Source organism: Rhodamnia argentea, chromosome 8 (genome assembly GCF_020921035.1).
Source record: "Rhodamnia argentea isolate NSW1041297 chromosome 8, ASM2092103v1, whole genome shotgun sequence".
Taxonomy (NCBI): Eukaryota; Viridiplantae; Streptophyta; class Magnoliopsida; order Myrtales; family Myrtaceae; genus Rhodamnia; species Rhodamnia argentea.
The window spans coordinates 25,595,033-25,617,041 of NC_063157.1; the positions used below are offsets into that span (position 1 = coordinate 25,595,033).

Here is a 22,009-nt window from a genome sequence, read left to right on the forward strand (position 1 = left end):
TTGTTCCCCTCCCAAGGGCGGGTTCTTACGCATTACTCACCTGTCCACCACTGGAAACACCACTTCTCGTCCGACTTGCATGTGTTAAGCATGCCGTCGGCATTCATCCCGAGCCGGAATCGAACTCTCTATAAGATTCATAGTTGCATTACTTATAGCTTCCTTGTTCGTAGACAAAGTGGATTCGGAATTGTCTTTCATTCCAAGGCATAACCTGTATCCATGCGCTTCATATTCACCGGGAGTTCGCTCCCGTAAATATAGCCATCCCTATCCCCTCACGTCAATCCCACGAGCCTCTTATCCATTCTCATTCGATCACGGCGGGGGAGTAAGTCAAAATAGAAAAACTCGCATTGGTTTTAGGGATAATCGGGCTCGAACCGATGACTTCCACAACGTCAAGGTGACACTCTATTGCTAAGTTATATCCCTTCTCTGCTCCCATCAAGAAATAGAACCGACTAATCCTACGACATACGGTCAAGAAACTCAACGCCACTATTCCACTATTCTTGACCTGTACCTGAAACCGACACAGGTGGGTAGGTAGAGAATACCTAGAGGCGCGAGACAACTCTCTCTAAGGAATTCGGCAAAATAGCCCCGTAACTTCAGGAGAAGCTACTGGTGCCATCGCTAGCCTCCTTCGCAACGATAAGGGCCAATGCATTGATGGCTTTGCGCAATCTGTCAACGATGCTGACCCTGAACAAGTTGAAGCCTTAACATGTCAACAAGCTATTAAATTTGTTGTCGATCGCATGGCCCAGGATGGTGCTGACCTCAGTACGTCAACAATGGTTGCCATTGAATCTGACTGCAAGAATGTAATTGAAGATCTTACCCGCCTGCAACGATGGTCTGCGTCAAGCCCCTCGACTCAACCGTGTGCGACTCTGCTCCAATCGTCCTCGTGGAGTTCTTCTCCCATTCTGTTGGAGTGCTGCCGGTTAATGGGTCCAAACGCGCCACTTTTTTCATTTAGTTTCTGTTTTAGGGAAGCAAACAATCCTGCCCACTGGCAGTGCCAAGCCGATCGGAGGAAGGCCCTCCCTTCGGACTGGTCCACTTCCCCACCAACTGTTCTATGGGCTCTCCTCTGTTCTGAAGCCCACTCCACTTGTACCTCTGCAACTAACTTACTTTAACACATGCATCTTCACGACCAAAAAAAAAAACACATTGGCTCCTCCCGAAATTTGAACTTGGCTGCTCCCAGACGAGAGATCATCATCACGCCCTTCTTCTTCGCCCTTCGTCGTCCTGTAGACGCCACACACCTTCACTGCATTTGAATTCCCCTCGCGGCTGCACAGCTCCTTCGTCTTCTTCCTTTCGAATCGGAATTCAGAATTTAGGGTTTCGCTTCTCTCCCCTCGCGTCGCGAAGATGGAGCCTCTGTACGCTAAGCTGTACGATAAGTACACTAATCTCAAGGTACCGGTGCCCCTTTTTCCTTTTGCGTTGCGTTTCCGCGGATTGTAGGTGACGTCGTGTCTGCATTTCTCTCATTTTTTTTGTTCCTGTTTTCTTGCCGGTTTGGATTTTCCGGTCGCTAGGCAAAGAAATTCAGTGCTTTGGAGGAAGTTAACAAGGAGCAAGAACTGAAGTTTATGAATTACATGACTGGTTGAGCTCTCTCTCTCTCTCTCTCTCTCTCTCTCTCTCTCTCTCCCCTCCCCTCCCACCGAATAGTGTGCCACTTTTTCCCGGATAATTTTGTGAAATGTCCGTTTTTTTCTTAAGGAAGGAAATATCATTCCGATCTGTATTCTCCGTGATGCAGCTGCAGAGGAGTTGATACAGCACTTGAGAGATGAGAATGAAAAGTTGCATGCAAAAATCGATGAATTGGCAGCTGCTGCAGGGTATTCTAAATACTCTTCTCTTTAGATTTCTGGGCATGTCGAATTTACAGTTTATGATGGAGTCAAGAATAACATAAAATCAGCGTATCTTGACACCTGACAGATCGAATGTGGACGAGTCCAGTTTGGAAAACCAAAAGCTTTTGATTGAAGAAATCCAGAAGAGTAAGCAATTGCGATTTCTTACACGAGGCAATCTGTTGAATGTAGGCTGGTTTTGTTGTTCTTCACTGTAGGAAATCCCTTGCCTGGTGTCCAGGGTAGATTGAAAGATGGCATTTTTAAGCATTTACTGAAGTATTCTAGCTCGGTTTGAATTTCCCACTTTGCACTGGGTCTTACATGTTTGCCCTTCTGCCGTGTCCTACAATGCTTGTCCCCCCATTGACTGCTGCTTCAGTGTTGTGTGTTACGACCATTTCATATTAGGCATAGCATTGAATTATGAGGTTGCAAAACGTTTCGTTTATGTTATAACTCTCATTTCTTTTGATGCTTCATAGGGGCGCCTTAGTTTAATTTGCAGGGTTCTACTTCATTACCTTTGTCGATTCATCCACTTTGCAAGTCCGAGTATCTTTTTCTTATTTAGATTTTGAGTCATTAAAAATGCTTTACGTATGGAGACTGACGAAGCTCCATTTTAGTCTTGTTGCTGCCCATTTAAATGTGGATAACTCTTATATCCTATTTCATTTAATGCATTTTCTCCGTCCATTTCATCTGCTCTGGACCAGATATGCTAGATTCCAAGAATATTTAGCCGGATCTCACTGTAGTTGTTGGTTCTATTTTGTGGCAGACAAAGAACTTTCTGAAGAAGTTGCCAGACTCCGTAAGCTGCTAGACAGGGGACCCACCTTCATCCAAGATCAGGGGGGAAATAATGATAAACAGATGCATACGCCTGAAGGTGCACAGCCAAAATCAGACATGCCTCATGATTCTTATCAATCATCAAGAAGAAAGCGTAGGAGGCCTTCTGAGACTGATAGAGATACGAGTAATGCAGCTAGGCCTCATACTAATGCTCAAGAGAATTCTCAGCTTCTAGGTTTAGAGAAAGAGTTTCATGGGGATATTGTGTCCTGTGGAGCCGGTCAGGATGCTCATCAGGTATCTGATAACCTTACGTCCTTTTTAGATATCGGTTTCTTTAGCTTTTCTGACGTGTTTGGGGTAACTATACAGCCAGGGTGCTGCATTAGAACAGATGAAAAATCAGGTGAGTTTTTGTTTCAGTGCCTTCTCTATTCTTGTCGGAATCTGTATTCTCATTCCTTATGTTTTTGTAGGTGGTGGGGTGAGTGACAGCTCGACATTTGAGTGCATGTTTCAAGCTCTTATTCAGTACATACTTGGTATGAAATTTTCAATTGGCGATCAAACTGGAAAATTTTGCCTTGTAGCACTCCATGAATCAAGTGGTAAATTCTTATGCTATGAAGACATATGTTTCCATTTGAATTATACTAGGCAATACTACATGTTTCTTCAGGTTTTTACTATTTTTTAGAGTATTTTGCTGAATCCACGGAAGCATCTGCTTATTCATGCCATGCAAATTTGCTTTTCGTTGTCATGGATGTCTTATGAACTCGACTAGTGCATGCATATCAGAGGTGGTTTCTTTTATTAGAGATATTAGGGAAGGAAGGACTGCATATGTGGGATTAGATCAGATTCCTTAGGTAGCATAATCCCTCCTGCTGAGGGCTTTGAAATAGCTAGTTAAATAGTGTAAAGGGAGTGAGTTATCTCAGGTAGATGTGATGCCGTAGATAAACTCAAGCCTCATTAATGGATATGGTTATTGCCCACTATATCCTTGTTCATTCTTGTTTTCCTGCAGGCTATTCATTCAGTCTCACTTGGGCCAACGGAGCGTCCGGAGGGGATGTCGAGCTGATGTATAGCGTGCTATCACTGGGAACCTATGAGAGAGTGGCTCCTGAATGGATGAGGGAGGTCATCAAATTTAGCATAGGCATGTGCCCCGTTTTCTTCCAACGAATTTCGCGAGTGATTAGATGAATCAATGAAGCATACCTGTAAATTGAAGGCGTAGGAACAATGTTCAAGCATCTGTTTGAGTTTAAATTTAGTGGAAAGTATTGGGGCAATGAAGGCCTTTAATGAGTTCTGTACGATTTGATCATCCTTAATTTAACTGTAGGCTTATCCTAGAGGTACAGATTGCACCAGTAATTGAAAACGTGCATGAATGTAAAAGTCAAAATCGAAAAGAATGAAAACACTTCATATCTAAAAAATGTGTTTTTATCTGTTTTATATCTTCGGTTCGTTGTTACGATGCCAACCTGCCTAGCACGTCGTTCTACCGGTGAAGTTGTTGTCCGGTCATGTTAGTTGTGGGTTTGATTCTTGCGGGAATTCACTTAGCCTCAAATAAGGAATAAGGCCTAGAGATCTTTTTTTTTTTTTTTTAAATCGAAAGTGATCTCAAGGTTTACTCAACTGGGATTGGATTGGTCCAAAGAGGTTCCCCATTGGACAAAGGTCTCATGAATAATTGTGGAGAGATGCGTATAGAATTCTTTGCCATAAGGAAAATGCGTGTAAGTGCACTTGCTCTTTCTGGCCATCATTGGTAAAATCGAAACTCTCTTTCACCTCCATCACTATAGCCCTAATGCCATATGGTCGGAAAATGAGTGCAAAGAGGGGGAATTCAAAAGTTCCTGATGGAAAATGGAATCAAAAGGTTCAAATGTTTGTGCCCATTTTTGTTAGTTTTCGGCCGTCAATACACGTGAAAGAATGTACGCGCATACGTATTAACAATTATTTTCTCTCGATAACATTAAAAAACAATCATTTTAAAAGTCGAGACAACCAAGATAAGGATTTTAACATCCGAGAAAACTAATAAAAAAGAATAAACCGGAATTAGGTTAATAAGTCAAACGCAAAAGCGCAAACTTAAAGCCCCAAAACAAGTATTTGGAAATTGGAACGGCAAAAACTAGCCGTTTGGAAAGGAAGTGGGAAACTGAGGAAAACCTACTTCGCCTTGCGCGGCCGCTCTGCAATGCAACGGTCATATTTTTTTCAAAAAGAGGGCAAATAGAACAAATCGCCCCACCCTCACGAATCATTTTTAAGACTCGCAGAGCTCCATTTTCGTTTCTATTCGCTTCTCTCGCCTTCGATCTCTCTCGCTCCCCTCGCTGATTTCTCCGAGCAAGAAGAAGAGAGAGAGAGAGAGAGAGAAGGAAAACCCCCTCAAAAGAGAAACCCTAACTCTCCTCTTCTTCTTCTTGTTCTTCTTCGTCTTCTTCCTCTCGATTTTCGTTTTCAGAGCCGAGTTTGCTTCCGCGCTTGCCTTCTGATCCGCGAGCACGTCTTTCAGCACTCGTCGCGATCGCAATCTGAAAAAAACGAACGAGCAGACAGAGAGAGCGAGAGGGGAAGAAGCCATGGCCGCCGTCAACAACTACGCCGAGAATCCGCAAGAGAGGTACCAAGGCAATACTCTGGCAGCCGCGCCGCCTTCCAAGCAGCCTCTACCCGCGGCGAAGAGCGTCGACACCCAGTCCGTGCTCAAAAGGTCCCCCCCATCTCCAATCCCCAGTTTTTTCTTTTATAAATTCTGTAGTTCTGATTTTCCGTTGCGGTCTGCCATTTTTTTTTGGCCCGAAATGTGTTTTAATCGCTTTTTTGCTTTGTTTCTTGGCTGGATCAAACAGGTTGCAATCTGAATTGATGGCTTTAATGGTAAGAAACCGCCCGTCTCCTTTTCTATGACCGTACATCTTTGTAATTCTTGCGCTCTGAGAAACATGTATGGAAGGAAGAGATTTCACTGGTTAATGGGGTCTTTTAGTGGCTGTCGAAGCTACTGACATCTCAATCAGCCTTTTGTTCTTTATTAGGGATCAAACATATCTCACAGCACGAGAAAGATCTAGGGTTCAATAATTCAAACATGTCGTTGCTCGTTATCATTAATTTTTTCCCCTTCTTTGAGGGGCAAAACTGCCTCTCTTAGTCAGGATCATCTCCAGTTCATTACAAATTTCACCCTCCTGTGGTTTTTGAAATTTGGGTTTTTTGTTGACTGGGATTGGCGTGTGAATGCGCCAGATGAGTGGTGATCCTGGGATATCTGCATTCCCAGAGGAAGATAACATATTCTGCTGGAAAGGGACAATCATCGGAAGCAAAGGCACGGTGTTTGAAGGGACGGAGTACAAGCTCTCTCTTTCCTTCCCAAATGACTACCCTTTCAAGCCCCCAAAAGTCAAGTTTGAGACTGCTTGCTTTCACCCCAATGTTGATGTCTATGGCAACATTTGCTTGGACATTTTGCAGGTGAGTTCGGAGATTCCTCCATATGATTTAGTGTGCGTCCTACGAGATGAATCCGTTGCTAAAATGCTAGTGATGGCTGCTTTTGGTAGGACAAGTGGTCATCTGCTTATGATGTCAGAACCATATTGCTCTCTATCCAGAGTCTTCTTGGAGGTAATGAATGCCACAGTAAACCACTTGAGCCTTGGTATAATCTTTTTCACTAGTTTGTTGCATCTCAATTGTCTGACCGGATACTATACTTTTCGTTGAATTGGGATGATCTACAGAACCGAACACAAGCTCGCCTTTGAACACCCAAGCAGCACAGCTATGGAGCAATCAGGAAGGTCAGCGTCTTTCACTGTCTGTTGTGTCTACCTTGTGAACTGTGAATGGACGCAATCCAGTCCTGAGATGGGCTTTTTTCTTTGATTGAATCTGTTTCTTTCTGGTGCAGAGTATAGGAAGATGGTGGAGAAGCTGTACAAACCTCCAAGTGCTTAGAGTTGGAGCGGGAGAATGGTTCCTGGAATGTGTGGGGAAAATATGTTTTCAGACTTTTCTATTCGTTGCAAAAGAGGTGGCGGATTCTTTTGTTCGTTTCAGTGTGTTTTTACTTTCTTTGGGCAGATTTGCCCCGGAAATGTCTCTCTTGTATTCGATGGATGACCAATATAAAGTTAGCTGCTTGAGACAGAGTATTTGGAATGGACCTAGTCAACGACAATGCATTCTATAAAAAATAAAAAAAAAAGGACGTACACAAGGCCCAAATTGTCTTACTTGGCTAAACATAAATGTTAAAGAGTAAGACGAACTGATCGAATCGAAAATCGTTTTAATTAATATATTAAACTGGAAGTCTTTGTTGCTCCTTTATGATAAACAAAATGATCCTTTCGTCAATCATCTGGGTCGAAAAGTCACTTTCAGTGGTGACCCTAGCTACTTTTGCTAACATGAGAAACAAGAGAAAAATTAAAAATCGCTCAAACGCTAGGATGGATCAAAGTGGATTTCATGTGAGTCTCCTGTAGATATGCATTGGCTCACCCGCCTGGCGTGGCACAATGAACAATTTGGCTTACTTGGTTTCTTATTTTTCATGATTAATTTTTTATAGAAAATATTTCTTTCTTTCTTTTTTTCTCTCTTTTAAACCAACTTGATCATGCCCATCAATAAACAAAAAGCAAAAAAAAAAAAAAATTCAAGGACCTACAATGTCTTTTCATCAGAACTAGCAAACAAAACTCTCTACATATCGCAATTCGCAACTTGCAAGGACAGCCAATAATGCAGCAACTTGGTGGTGGTGCTCTCTCTTCTTTAACCTGTAAATTTGCAAGTGGCATCATATTTACTCTTTGCCTCTTCTGGTGAAATACACAGGATGAGAAAATTGGAAGAACCCTTCATTAAATTTTGCTTCGTCAAATGTACAATAAAGATATAAATCCAATGGCATACTATGAACAAAGCCTTACCTCTTTTCATTTTTTCATAAAGAAGATATGGACATGCCAGAATTAAAAAAACAAATGCTACATTTACAGGGGCTATTCGTATAAAATATCAAACAATATTATATACTTATAGCATCTGTGCAGCATCCGGGCCGTGGGATGCGTGTGAAGCGGCGAGGAGGGAAGCACCAATTCCCGACCCATCTTCCATCACCTCGAGAATCACCTGTTCCGCAGCATCTTCTCCTAATATCTCGACCATGGCTTCGTTCAGATACTCTCTGAACATCGCGTAGTTGGTGTATAAACCGCCTTCGATGGCTACAGCGGTTCTCTTTATTCTAACATCACTTCTGCTCCTCCCACTCGTGATTCCACCACTACCGTCCCTACCAATCTTCTTTAGAATTCCCACGATACCTGCAGCTGCCAGTCGAGCAGCTCTCCGAGTAACCACGTCACACACGTTTACGACCAATTTACGTACTTTCAAGGGGACATCTGGGATCTAGAGGAAGAACCGAAAACACGGGGCAACCAAATGAGAGAATTAGAAAGTGCAGACTAACTAGTGTTACTTATGTAAACCTAGCCCACAGGGAAAAGAGGAGAGAATATCAAATACGCATGCTTACCTCAAGAGTGTCTCCCAAGATTTTTGCAACTTTTGCCAAATCTGGGGAGTCATCCTCATGCATGCTTGCTACCAAAGGTGTCCTGAGATGAAAGATACGCGTGTATACTTGAATGTCTGCATAACACTTAATGTTTCCGTTCCAGAAATAAGTTGGAAAAACAGCTGATATCACGTTTGTGAAGCAGTCATTTAACTGATGTTCAGACCCACACAATGCTAGATTTAATTTCCTGCATTCTGTATCCAACAGCACTCACTAGTATTTACAAAGAACTAATACATATACTTAACTCTCTCCATCAAAGCACAGTCACAATCATATATATATATATATATATATATATAGAGAGAGAGAGAGAGAGAGAGAGAGAGAGAGAGAGAGAGAGAGAGCATACAAAGTTTTACCTCAATATGAAGGGTGTCAACAACTTGGGAGAAACAGGCCCCAAAATATCGGATTCTTGGGACATCCTGAGTAGTACTCTCCTGACAATATCGCCCAGGTACATTCCTGATATCATTTTCTCAAAACCCTACAGCAAAAGCTCCACCTCGTAATGTCAATTCAAACGTATTGATGCCAAAACAAAAGAAATAGAAAGAGAGCACAAAATGACACCTGCTCATTTGGGTTGGGGCTATTGGCATCTAAATCAATATCATATGAAGTTCTCGGCAAATGAGATGACCAGAAATTTCCCCACTCCATGTTTACAACCTAAAAAGAAATAAGCACCTGAAATCTAAGTCATACAAGTTCATTTCAGTAAGAGATACAAGAAAAGATACCATGCCTCCAGAGGAAGTAAGAATTCCTTGGCATTTGATTATTGCATCCATTCTCTCCACATAGCAAGCATTTGTACCAGTTCCAATTATCACTGCAGCAACAGTGTCTGCATCATGATAATGTCCCAGAGCTAAAGTTCCCACCGTGTCATTTACCTACTCATCACCAATGAAAATCTCATCAAATCTGCCAAAATTTTAAGTCATAAAAAGCATAATAGCCGAACATCCCATAATTTATCACACAACAATGCATCAATGCATGCCATGTGTGAGTGTACATGTCAAGCGAAGGTGATAATCTTTCATAAGCAGGAGTTTGCTAAGACAAGCCGAACTCGATGTAACTCGATCATCTTAAAACTTGCCTTTGGAATTAGCCAACTCAGCCAAGGATCCATGCACAGGAGTCATTCCTTAACAATTTCATTTTCAATGGGGAAACCCCATCTAGATTTTCCTTGTACATGAATTATAACCTTAATACAAGATCATCTGACCTAACCCAGATGAAAAAACTCCATCTCAACAACAATTATTCATTTAACAGTCAGAGAAAAGTGCATCTGTCAAGAAGAATCAAGAAAAGAAAAGAAGGGGGGAAAACCATGTTAAATTTCAGCAAATTACAGAAATCCTAATTTATTATATTGCATTGCTGATAGGTTTAAATGCAAGTATGCACTCTTATATCTAAGTATTACATCTAACACAGTGATACACTTTCACTATGCCCTAAAACCCTGAGCATGGTCAACGAAAATAAACACACGATACTAAAGATGGAAAGTCTACCAGGGCAGAAACGCGCATAGACAGGCCTTTTCTTGTCAATGCTTGTTGTAAACAATCAACCACATCTTTGCCAACCTGACAACCAATCATATTATCCAACTTAAGCGGTTCAGTTGTCACCCTTTGCACTGATAACCATGAACAAATAATAGCTGAACTCTTATCTTCGTAGGAAAATATATATCAACGTTACAGACAAATCTCATGAAGAGAAAAGTCTCATCTAAGTTCAGACAACTGTCCGAGAGAACAAAATAAACAATCTGAAACAGGAGTAAAGAAAAGAACTACTACTTCCTTAAAAGAGAACCAGTCACTTGGACCCAAAAATTCAGAAGGATACTACCATTACCTTCATTAGAACTATTGTCACGAGCTTAGATGGAAATAAAGTTTTTATGTTGGAAAATTACTAATGATCTAACGAGAAAGGAAAGCCGGAAGAAACCAACCATGTCCTCGATAGCAAATCCTTTCGTCCATTTGATCAGAATGCCAGATGAAACAGACGTTTGCTTAACAGGATATGAGAATGTGAAACCAAGTTCTCTTCTTCTGTCTAATGGAAATGCAGAACCATTTTCTTCTCTTTCGACGAATTCCTTCAATGATGAAGCAATAAAATCAAAAAGATCCTGCAAGGAGTAGCCCGTGTTAGGATAAGCACACCGTAAAAAATATAGGGCTCAGGATTACAAGAAATGATACATAAATTTCCCAAAATGCCTTAATCAGCCCACCTCAGTTGTACTGGTCATCAGATGTTGAGGAATGAGTTGTCGTTCCACATCACGTGCAAGGGCCAAGGACCTTTGTCCTTCTGGCTTTACCCTCAACATCCGAAAATATGTACCCCCGAGATGCAGCGCATAATATGTCCCTTTCTCGCTCCTAAATAGCAACAAAATAGAAACACATAATTACAAGAGAGAATAGAGTACCAAATTGCTGGCATTCCCTTTTGAATGATCAGCATTGCTACTTGCACAAGTCAATTTAGCTAAGGTGACACGAGGCAATAAAATCTCAGGCGTAAAAGTAGCACAGAACTAGACCGAGAACGAGATTCACAATGCCAAGGAAACATCATCCTGAAGAAATGAAATAACCAATTAGCTATATCGTGGGACATCCGCTAAAGCTAGACATTTCCTATTCCCCAAAAAGACTGCTCTAAGCATCAATGAGCAAGAGTCTCTAGTGGTTGAATAAGAACATCAAGAGACATTAGAGTGTGAAAATAAACTGTTCGGGGACGAATAAACAAGAAGCTCAGTAATGACCCGCAAATCGGCATCATCCCATCTCCTCAACGTAAGAACAGTCCACTAGTCAAAGCAAAGCAAGAAAATCCCCAACTCAATCGCAAGAAGACACGGGCAAAATCAAAAGGGGACAACAATTACCTCATCAACAACGACAAACATTACAAGCCCACGGAGCGAAAAATCAAGAATCAAATGACGCCAACTTAAAAAGAGAAAAGAATTTACCCAGAAGGGAGATTATCGACGAAAGTGAGCAACATTCTGAGCTTGGAGCCACCCTCAGACGCCAACCCCGCGTGCATCTCAACCGCCATAGCGTCCACCACCTGCTTCAGCCTCCCGACGCTCGTCTCGCACCCTTCTTCGACCTCCCTCAACACCCCCAAAACCTTTCCCCACTTCCTCCTCCTCCTCACCCTCCGCCCCACCACCACCGCCGCCGCCACGCACGCCGCCGCCGCCCCGGCAGCCGCCACCGCCACCCCCACCTTCCCCATCACCCCCCTCCTCCAGCTCCTCCGTACTCACTCTCCCCCCAAAACGACGCCGTCTTAGCAAAGTTCAGGGGAGAAAAGACGGAAGAACGAATTGAGCGCAAGCGATGGTGGAAAAAGCGTGCCCTTTTCAGCTCTTAACCATAGAAATACGCCATTTTGATGTACCTCCGATCGTTTACCGGAACAAGATAGCGCCTTCGGACCATGCAGGGCTCTGTCTATCGTCGTCACTCCCGCTGAATCTGATGCCTCCGAAGCAATATCAGAACGTGCCGGCGAGCGAGAAAGGGCGCGCTTCACATGTTCCTGGAGGGACCGCTGGTAATCGGCGAGTCGCCGGAGGTCCTACGGAACAGTTTTCCGGTGAGACGACGACGGCGATGGTCACGGTAGTTCTCTGTGAGGGAAGAGAGGAGGGCCAGGCCAAGGGCGAAGGGGCGGTGTGGGGGGAGTGAGAGTGGTCTTTTATTTTATTTTATTTTATTTTATTTCTCTTCTTGCACTAAGCGATGTGTGGGAAAGCGAAATAGGTGATATTTATAGCTGTCTCGAAAAGACCGTTTTACCCTTGCGTTGTCTTTTGTATGTCGGATTCGCTGTGAAATTGTAGAAATTTATGCAAAGTGATTTCTACATTTTAGAGAGTTCTAGCTGTTGTCCATGTAAATCAAATAATATGTGAAAAAAACCGTATCGATGTGAAAAAAAAATACAAATGTATAAATTTTATTTGATAAAACGCATAAAGAAAATTTCTTATTTTTGTACACCGTACCCCGTTTATTCAATGTGATTGGATTTACTCTTTTAATCGTTCATAAACTAAATGTGTCCTTTAAAACACCAGTACACCGCTTAAGAGGAAAAAATCAATAAAGAGGGACTTCAAAAACAAATTACAATAGACAATTACGATAATATGCATTCTTTCAATTAATATTTATTGCATCACATGAGGGTATATTACGTGAAGTTTCATTTTCTCGATAATAAACTCTTGATCCCTTTATCGAGTTAAATAGAAAAGTTAAATTTTAGGACACATTATGTTTGTGAGAGAACAATCAACTATCAAACAAGATAGTCTTTCTTGTTCCGACGGCCTAAAAATATCATCTATATATATATATATATATATTTATTTATTTTTTTTTTTTTTTTTTTGGACATTTTAATAGTACGTTATTAGATGGTCTTATTTAGGGACAAGCATGGCTTCGGAGTAGAATCGGGAACCAAAGAAATGGATAGATGTAAATAGGGTAAGTTTCGGGTTCCATGGCGCACGGGGTGAATTCCAAGTTAAAAAAATCGAGGAATCGGTTCTGACATGTTGGTTCGAAGTTGTAAAAGATGGAGCCCGAAATAACTCTTTGTGTTTTTCTTGTTCCACGTCTTCATGCGATCTTGTAATATTCAATGGCATTCGATGATGAGTATGTGATCTACAATCACTAGTTTAGGATTTCATTTTCGACGATATCCATGATCGATACTCTTACTTTGTTAATATTTCATATTATTCGCGTGTTTAAACACGAGTTATAGTCGATGAATTGTAGAAACAAATGGTGATCGTTAAAGATAATAGTTCACTGCAATCGTTCAATTAAAAATATCGGTGCAACCTGAGTAAGCCTTGAAAGTGTGGCCGAGTAGGTTTCGGATTACGGGTTATGCATGGTAAATTTCGGGTATTAAAAAACAAGAAATCGGTTCGGAGATGTAAGTTCTAGATTTTAAATTATAGGTGGAACTTGAAAAGTAAAAAAGAAATCTGAAACCGCTCACTCTTAGCCGTATCGTATGATGAATTCACAAAAAAACGTATGTTCGCCCTCAATTTTAGCCATAAAAGCAAGCTAAATACCCTGATAAAGCAGCAATTGATTCTTCTAATGAATTAACCCATAAAGATTGGCAAGGTGTGGACGAAAAAAAATGAATTAACCCCATTTTCCCATTGGAAAGTCAATCATCCAAATTTCGAATTTCACGATGTTTTCCAAAACGGGAAATTCCATGACAAGACCGTTTTCCCCTCGCACGGTTTCCGCCATTGACTGAATATAGAAACGAAAAGTGAAGTCCTCCACTTCCTCCTCCCTCTGCTGGTGTGGAATGACGAAAGTGCCCCTCCCCAATGCGCTATATCACGGTAAAGGGGGGTCGGCGCTCATTGGGCAAGCAAGGTGGTGTTGATTGTGCGTTGACTAGAAATCGATGGGGACAGTTGGAGGCTCTTAATCCCAGCGTGATTAAGGCGCGGGTGAGGTAAACGGGATGAATCTCGAATGATAATGCACATTTTCCATATGCTTGATTAAAAAAATTAAGTAAAAAAAAAAGGGCAAGGAATTAGATACTTCGCGTTCTCAAGGACTGAGGGTGAGGACGCGCGAGTCAGAAAGTAGGGTTTCGCAACTTGCACGTAATATACAGCATGATTTGTAAAATAGAATAGGATATGATAGAACCAAATAAAAAAGAAAAAATTAAAAAAAAAAAATCAAATTGATGGGCTCTTTGGTCTTGCCACGCGACAAGGTCAATTTGGTAAAAGCGTAGGACCCGCGTTCGCCACAGCCCCCCAACAAGATCGGACACGATTCATGGCTAAAGCTTTCACAAAATCCCGGGAAAGAGAGGAGAGGCCACGTCAGCGAAGGCCCTACTCGGAAAGAGACCCGCAAGGGCATAACGGTCAATTCCGGCGAGCTTCCTAGGCTCTGGACCTGTGGTTCCTTGGCGCGTGTCCCCCCGGCCCTTGGCGAGGCAAAAACAGGACGCGGTTTTTACTACATTCTCCCTCCCAAAATATTTGGGGAAAAAAAAAGTTTACATTTTTTCTCGAAGAATGCCTCTGTCATGATTATCAACTTGTAATATTCCTTCAGACCAAAAAAAAAAAAAAAATTTGCAATACTTCCGTCCAAAAATATTTCTCGAAACTTTTTTAATGAACACAAAGACTCGCTAATTACTCGATGAGTGCTAAACGACGCGGCTGGAGATGAGATTCTCGAGAAGAATTAATCGAATTCTGGAATGTCCAAGGACAAGACAGTATGCCGATAAGATCTCATTACAATGATTACATAATTCGACTAACGATTTTTAAGGTAATCGTGAACGAAAATGCTTAATGTGTGTAGGAAAGGAGGGGAAAGAATCTGGTGGGGGAAGAGGAAAGGATCGCCGACGGGAGCTGCGGAACAGGGGGAGTCCAGTACAGTGCCAGTTGGAATCCGCTAATTCCAGCTGTGCTCATACCAATTCGAACGAGAGAGAGATTGTACCTTCTCTGTTCTCACCATTCCCCACCATTCATCTTCTTCCCCCCAATTATGCTTCTCTCTCTTCTTCTTCTTCTTCTTCTTCTTCTTCCCTTTTTTTAACTATCTTTATCACTTTCTAGGGTTTTGTAAAGAAAAAATTCTCATTTTCATCCGATAATTAATTGCGTTGCGAATGCATTATTTATATCTTTTGTGCTATGTAAAAACAATATGTTGAGATTTTTTTTTTCCCATAAGGGTTTAGAGTTAAATGGATGCGCCGGAGACGCCACCGTGTCGTTTTATGAAGTTCTTGTCTTTTCCTTTTCTTTCGCGGTATTTTGCTCGTCCCTTTCCGTTTCCTTCGCCAGTCTTTCCCCCACATATCTTCGCTCGTAGAGCGCGAAATCTCTTCCTGGTTTGTCTGATTACTAACCGTCGGTAAGCAATGAAGATTGGACGCAAACGTGCTCGGTGCTGATGCGCAAGAAGAATGATGGTATGGCAAGATGGACAGGAAGCGTTTTGAGGGAAATTACCAAACAAGTCCTAAACGTACTGTAATTATGCCAATTCAGTCCCGAACATTTTGTATTTGTATCAATCCAGCCCTGAATTAATCACATGAACGTATTGCCTTCCAAAATCGAACGTAAATCTCTTCTATTATGCAATCTTTTGAACTCTCCTTTCCTTTTTTTGGAACTGGTTTTCGAAACCAATCATCATTCCCCGCCGACGCGCTTGTATAAAAACCGCTTTCCACGTGCGTGCAGATTTGCTCCTTTAGACTAAGAATTCAAACATCTACTCTCACCAACTAGCAACAATGTCTAATTCTCCAATGAATGGAGATGGACGAAGGAGAAGCACACATATCTCGTTTTCCGGAAAAGGTATAAAAAGAAAATCACAAAATTATTATATTCGTATTAATTCAGTTCTAAATCCTTTTCATTTATGCCAATTCAATTCATCTACCTAATTCTGATTGGAAATCGCTAACATGGACGGCGATCGTCATACGCATGTAATCGACTTTGACATGAACAAATTTTACAATTATTATATTTTTCGAATTGCTATGATTTTTTGTTAGTTTTTCTTTTATTTTTTATACATTGGGTCACCCGCCACAAAGAACAAAATAATAAAAACATCGGAAAAAAATTTAAAAATGATCAAATTTGTCCACGTTAGTGTCGGTCGTGCCATATGTGACGACCGGCATTTATGTTAGCAATTTTTAGTCAAAATTGACCGAATGAACCGAATTGACATAAATACAAAAGGTTTATGGCTAAATTGATCAAATTGAAAGGTCTAGAACCGAATTGGTACAATGCAATAGGTTTACCATCTTTGATACTTTTTCTCTAAATCTCGTGTGGTCTTTGCGTGCCATTCGAAGTTGAAAGAACTAGGATCCGGATCGCCTAATATTGGGATTTCCGTAACATGCGTGACATTACTCAAATTAGACTGTTCAAATGAAAATGGATTGCCCGATTTGAGTCACGTTTGGGATTCAAAAATTTTCAAACCCCAAAAAAATTTCCGCTCAAATTTTTTCCCTCTCTTTCAACACATGATGTGACCCAAATTAGACCGTCCATTTTCATTTGCAAGGCCTGATTTGAATAATGTCACGCATGTCACGGAAATCTTAGTATTAGACTATCCAAATCCAAATAACCATGTTTGGTTTGGCTTTAAGGTAACCAAAGTTCTTTCCTTGAAAATCTCGAGTCAAAGGCCAAGAGGACAAAAAAAAAAAAAAAAAACAAGAACATCACCAACCCCACCTTTGGCAATGACACCAGAATGCTTTTTCCCTCGGGGAACGCCGGGCTTCCCAAAATGAGTCCAGCGAAGCGTAAGATCAACAAATGTTCCCTTTTATCCAATTTAGTAACCTCCAATTTATTTTTATTTTTTAAAAATTTTTAACCTGTAGGGATTAATTACGTTAAAACCAGCAACGAGGTTCAAACGAAAGATGGCAATTCTAAAGTTTGTATTTTTATTTTTCTTTTTCTTTTTCTTTTGATTTTTACGCCGTAGAAATAAGGTAAAATAATTGGAGTTACCGGTGCCGGTAGCATGGAGAGCTAGAAAAAGGCCCAGCCGCTTAAGAAGACCAAAAGGGCGCCGAAAATGGGAGAAGCACTTTCTCCGGTCAAACGTTTTTATAAATTGAATGGCTGATAGCGACCTCGCCTTCTCCTCAGCTGCGGAGCACCGTCCGATCCGCTGTCTCGTCCAGCATGTCAGTTCTTCTTTACAAACGCCGCTCCCCTAATTAACCCCCCCGTGGTGGGCCCGAAGATTCCTGTCCACAAAACCAAACCCACAACAGAGAAAAAGCGGGAAAAAAGAAAAATTAAAACAACACGTGCTTATTACTGATTGCTGGGGCCCACCGGCTTACAAAACCGTGGAGTTTTGCAGTTCGATTTGCACCCGATTCGATTGTCGCCTTGCTTTGCTTCGATTTAAGCCTCTACGAAAGGCGATAGGCATGCCCGCCCTATTGATAAAATAATTGAGGGTGGCCACGCTAACATCACAAATATAAAATTTGACTTCCACACTTTGCAATGAAATTAGAGCTAGAAATAGACGGATTAAAAAAAAAAAATCTCTAGTGAAGGTTCTAGGGCAGTTTAGGTTTGTACCTACCTCATATTAAAAATATATATATATTCAGCTCAATATCTATTTGAGCACCACCAACTACGGAAAAATCTGATTTTTGCAATGTCGAGCCGATTTTTCACCATCATTTTGCTCTTTGTACCACCCAATTCAATTTGAAAATACATGTAGAGGTAGAAGTTGTAGCGGAAGCAATTATTACCGGACATGCCATATCTCTCTTTAATTTACCTTTCCTCCTCGTTCTCGGGGTTCGACATCCGAGACCCTTGGCCTATGCTCCGACTTCGTGCCTCTTGACTGCAATGCGAGTGACAAACTTGGAACCTTGTATATCCCTTTTAAAGAGAAGGGGTAAATGATAGCATGTGCGTTTGTTATGTATGGAATTGCCATCCAAAGAACAATAAAAAAAAAAAACACAGGAAGTCACTCAAATAGAATTAAACATCGGTAGGTCTATACATCATGCAGATCAAAGTCTATCTCTACTGTCGATCACACGAGCATTGTGGTGGTCTCCACATAATTAACGGTCGATATGATGTGCGCATGCGCAATCTTTAGACAATACAAAGGCTTCTCCAAAATTAGTTTATTTAGAGTGATTTTTCTATTGAATTTTGACCTTTCTTCAAATCTCTCCCTATGTGCATTTTCACTTCTTTAAAGTCAATTTTTTTTTTTATATTGGTATGTAGATTACCCTATTGATTATTTAAAATCTGAAGAATGTTCCAAATTTTGGCTTAAATATACTCATGTCACCTTTTTAGAAAAAAAAAATAGAAACAGAAAGGGGAAGAATCACGAGAGGAAAGCGAGGATATTCTCCGTCTTTGTATCCAAATTTCAACACCCAATGAGACACGTGGAATGTTATCTCTCCGATGTTTTTTTGTTTTGGTCGAATCTCTCCGATGATATTTTTTTTGTCAGAATCTCCTATGATTTTTTTTTTTGGTCGAACAGAATCTCCTATGATTCGGTGGCCACATTTTTGTCATCGTCTGTCCTTGCCCACGTGGCAGCATACCGCTTTCCGCAAATTCAATTTTTGAATCACACCACTATATCCAACTACAACTATATATTTCGACCAAAAGAAAAAAACTTCCTATTGCGATAGAAGGAAAACATAATTTCCAATATGTATATGTATACGATATATAGCATTAGTTATCTTGCCGTTATGGTAAATATTGCATGTACGTCGATCTTTCATAAAAGTACGAGCATCTTACCAATAAAAGCATCATGCTAATTTGGATTTGTCGTAGAGATAAATGTGTGATTTTATAGAAATTACACAAGATCATTTATATTTATAAACGGAACCGATGATCATGACTACAAAAAAAATTTCGTCAACACCCTTAATTGTCAAATCATCTAAAACCATGGTGTTTTCAGCCACTCAATAGTGGTTGGTCGGCCACCGTCCCTGCGATTTTGATGGCTCTCTGCGTTGCCAATGCTAGTGTCGCCCTCCTGATTGGAGAGAGAGATTCGTCAATGGTGTAGTGCAGAAAAATATAGAAAGAGAAAATGGAAATGGGAGGAGAGAGTAAATTTTTACGTGCGAGATCGGAGATAGATGCACTTTGAAAAAATGTAACGACAATTTCTTTAGTAGATTTACGATGGCAATCGACATAGAGCATGATTCCAATGACAAGCATAAGTTGATTGATTTTTTTCAAAATACATTACCCCATTTTGACATAAAGTAAAAGTGAGTGGTTCAAGGACTAGTCTAGGCCCTTCGGAATTGATTTATAATTTTTTGAAACCCCATTCCTACATTGCCTATCTTGGAATCTAGAGGTTCCGGAATCTACCCAAATTCCATATGTATTCTTAATTGAACAATTGCAATCAATTATCACATTTAATAATTAAAATTTGTTGTTATAATTCACTAGCCGCGGCTCATATTTAAAAATGTGAATATTATAAAATATTAACAAAGTATAAGTATCGGTCATGAGTATCATCGAAAATGAAAACTCAAATTAATGATTCCAGAGTACGGACTCATCATTGTGCGTCACCGAACATCGCAAGATCATACGAATACATAGAATAAAATAAACACAAAGACTTATTCATGTATCTAAAACTTGAAACCTATTAGTTAGAATATGTCCTTCAATTTTTAAGCGCTTCCCATCAATCCGATTTTTCGATCTTCGAGTTTACCCCGAAAATCATTCTGGCATTTAACCGAAGCACGACCAAAGACGGAAGACTCTCCCACCAAGCATCATCTGCCCTATTCGGTGCGACGCCGGATTGGACGGCACCGTTAGTGGACGAGTCACGATCCAACGGCGAGGGAGGCCTTAATCACAAGTCAATTTTGAAAACGCGACAACGGAGGCCACGCTACAAAAGAAAAACCGGGCCACGACATGCCGTTTTCGCGTATATTCCGGGGAGACATCGTGAAGATTGCGGCATCTCTCTGACTTGTCCACCCGACCAATCAACGGGCGACACGTCTCCATGCCGAATGGTGCTCCTCGTGTTGTCCGAGACGAAACGGCAATGCGGGGAGGTGATGACGATTGCGAGGTGACGCATAAAACGCAGGAGGGGGGGGTGGGGTCTACGGGCATTTTTGTCAAATCCAATCTATCGCGCACCCCCACCGCAGGATGAAGGCTTGGAACCGATAAAACTAAGCTTTGTAAATATCTGAACAACTATATAATACGAGAAAAAAAAAGAGTACCGCCTGCAATTTCTTGGCTTCGTCGAAACTAAATTGCTATATGATTGTTTGAGGGTATAGAATAACTTGAAATTCATAATTTTTCCTTTACTCTATTTATTTTTTATACCAAATCTCATGGCTCGAGTTAGCAAACTTGGACTAGCTGAATATATATCAGCACAGTGAATCCACAAGTCCGAATCAGTAACGATATGGTTCGACAAGGGCAGGAAGTGGCCACCGATGTGAGATGATCCGAACAAGGACGATTGTTGGCCGAGCTGAAGAATTGCGAAGGGAGCATGGACGAATCGAGTTGCGCATGAACACGGAGGTGGAGTTTATGAATTACATGCACAAAACTGAAATGAACGTAATGAAAGTGTTTGCACGTGCTCATTAAAGAGCGAAATCACAAGTCCGAACCTATAAATATGTCGGCAGCATCAAAAGAACGAATCTAGCGGATAACATAAAATCGAAGCTATATATGTCAATAGAATTCCAAATATATCGAAATCGTGACAAAAAAAAAAAAAAGAACCTTGAAATTGAGGTGTATATTCAAGCCGCACGATTTGCCGAGCATAACACGAGTACTGGTCGATTAGTAATCACCTACATAATTAATGGGGACCACTTTCCGAATCACTTATCCTCAAAATCCATGAATCTCTGTACAATATTTCTTTAGAAAAAATTTAAATCACATAATTTCAGTGTCTTGCTATGATTTCCGTTCAATGCACATCGGGTCAGGCGATCGGATCGGGTCGGAGGCAGCACGCGCGGAAAACGACTAGAGAGCCGAAACGTTTTTATGTGTTCACACCTCTTTTTTCGGAACTGGGAAGCGAGTCCCACCCAACCCGCATATCCACGTCAGAGATATCTTCCAATTGGCCCCATTTGGATCCTCAATCATTTCGTTCGGGTCGCTCTCAACTGCAACCGGGGCTCGCTCTTTCGCCCTACCAATTCTCTCTTCTTCTTTTTTTTCCTCCATTCCTCTTAGGTAATTTTAATCATTTACGAACAATATTTTTTAAATTATTTAGTTTTCACAAAATAAATAGAATTGAAATTTATTCTCCTCCCACCATCAAGTTGTGCACCATTTATTTCTAGTTTCAAGTGGTCCATGTAAGCGAATCCGGGACAACGACTCCTTTCCCCGTCATGTCACATCAACCATGAAATTTGTCGACGAACACCCCAAAAATTCTTCGAATTATTCGATTATTCGTGTCACGCGTTTCTAAGCGCTACTCAAGGCTGCATACAGTCGATCAAAAAATCGTATCCTTTTTAAGTTAAGCATGCTTCAATAAGTATTTTACGACACTAGATAACATAATCAGTTACGATGCGATGATCATTTTTTTGCATGATTTGCCAAGCTTATTTGGTTAATCGAAAAAATATCGATGGATTGATTGAATTTTATCCTAAATCGGGAGTTTCCCTCGTCGTCCTCCGTGCAATCACCTGTTTTTTTTTTTTTTAAATCGTGATTATTAAATACATCCATCACTCCACTTTGAAAACGGGATGCCCCATCTCGAGGGCATCTTTGTAATTTTCCTTTCTTCTTGAGTTATTTTTCAGCGAGAAAGAAATAGTATTTCACGAACAGAGGCTGCCACGTAGACCTGGAATACACTCGAGATGAAATTATCTCCGAAAAAAGCAGGAGAAAAAGAAAGAAGAAGAA

General features: G+C 40.9%; 3 protein-coding genes across 4 annotated transcripts; 2 read left to right on the forward strand and 1 right to left on the reverse strand.

Annotated features, from left to right (window-relative positions):
* Positions 1-1,180: 1,180 nt before the first annotated feature.
* Positions 1,181-4,018, forward strand: LOC115735355. Its single transcript, XM_030666569.2, has 8 exons — positions 1,181-1,440; positions 1,563-1,632; positions 1,790-1,871; positions 1,975-2,036; positions 2,674-2,987; positions 3,063-3,096; positions 3,167-3,298; positions 3,724-4,018. The coding sequence occupies exons 1-8, from the start codon at positions 1,393-1,395 to the stop codon at positions 3,903-3,905; spliced, it is 924 nt and encodes a 307-aa protein (XP_030522429.1). The 5' UTR covers positions 1,181-1,392; the 3' UTR covers positions 3,906-4,018.
* Positions 4,019-4,972: 954 nt separating this feature from the next.
* LOC115735357 (ubiquitin-conjugating enzyme E2 20) lies at positions 4,973-6,900 on the forward strand. The gene is made up of 7 exons (XM_030666573.2): positions 4,973-5,442; positions 5,582-5,609; positions 5,979-6,206; positions 6,296-6,359; positions 6,476-6,535; positions 6,646-6,724; positions 6,757-6,900. Exons 1-6 carry the CDS (start codon positions 5,312-5,314, stop codon positions 6,690-6,692), a joined length of 558 nt encoding a protein of 185 aa, XP_030522433.1. The 5' UTR covers positions 4,973-5,311; the 3' UTR covers positions 6,693-6,724; positions 6,757-6,900.
* Positions 6,901-7,582: 682 nt separating this feature from the next.
* LOC115735377 (hexokinase-3) lies at positions 7,583-12,130 on the reverse strand. Of its 2 annotated transcripts, none has more exons than XM_030666602.2 (9): positions 11,369-12,130; positions 10,616-10,766; positions 10,328-10,510; positions 9,876-9,950; positions 9,081-9,236; positions 8,911-9,009; positions 8,697-8,824; positions 8,290-8,371; positions 7,583-8,162 (listed from the first exon to the last, which is right to left on the reverse strand). In XM_030666602.2, exons 1-9 carry the CDS (start codon positions 11,638-11,640, stop codon positions 7,782-7,784), a joined length of 1,527 nt encoding a protein of 508 aa, XP_030522462.2. In that variant the 5' UTR covers positions 11,641-12,130; the 3' UTR covers positions 7,583-7,781. The 2 variants fall into 2 exon arrangements, with proteins under 2 accessions (XP_030522462.2, XP_048140426.1); XM_048284469.1 differs by having other exon boundaries at positions 9,858-9,950.
* Positions 12,131-22,009: the final 9,879 nt, after the last annotated feature.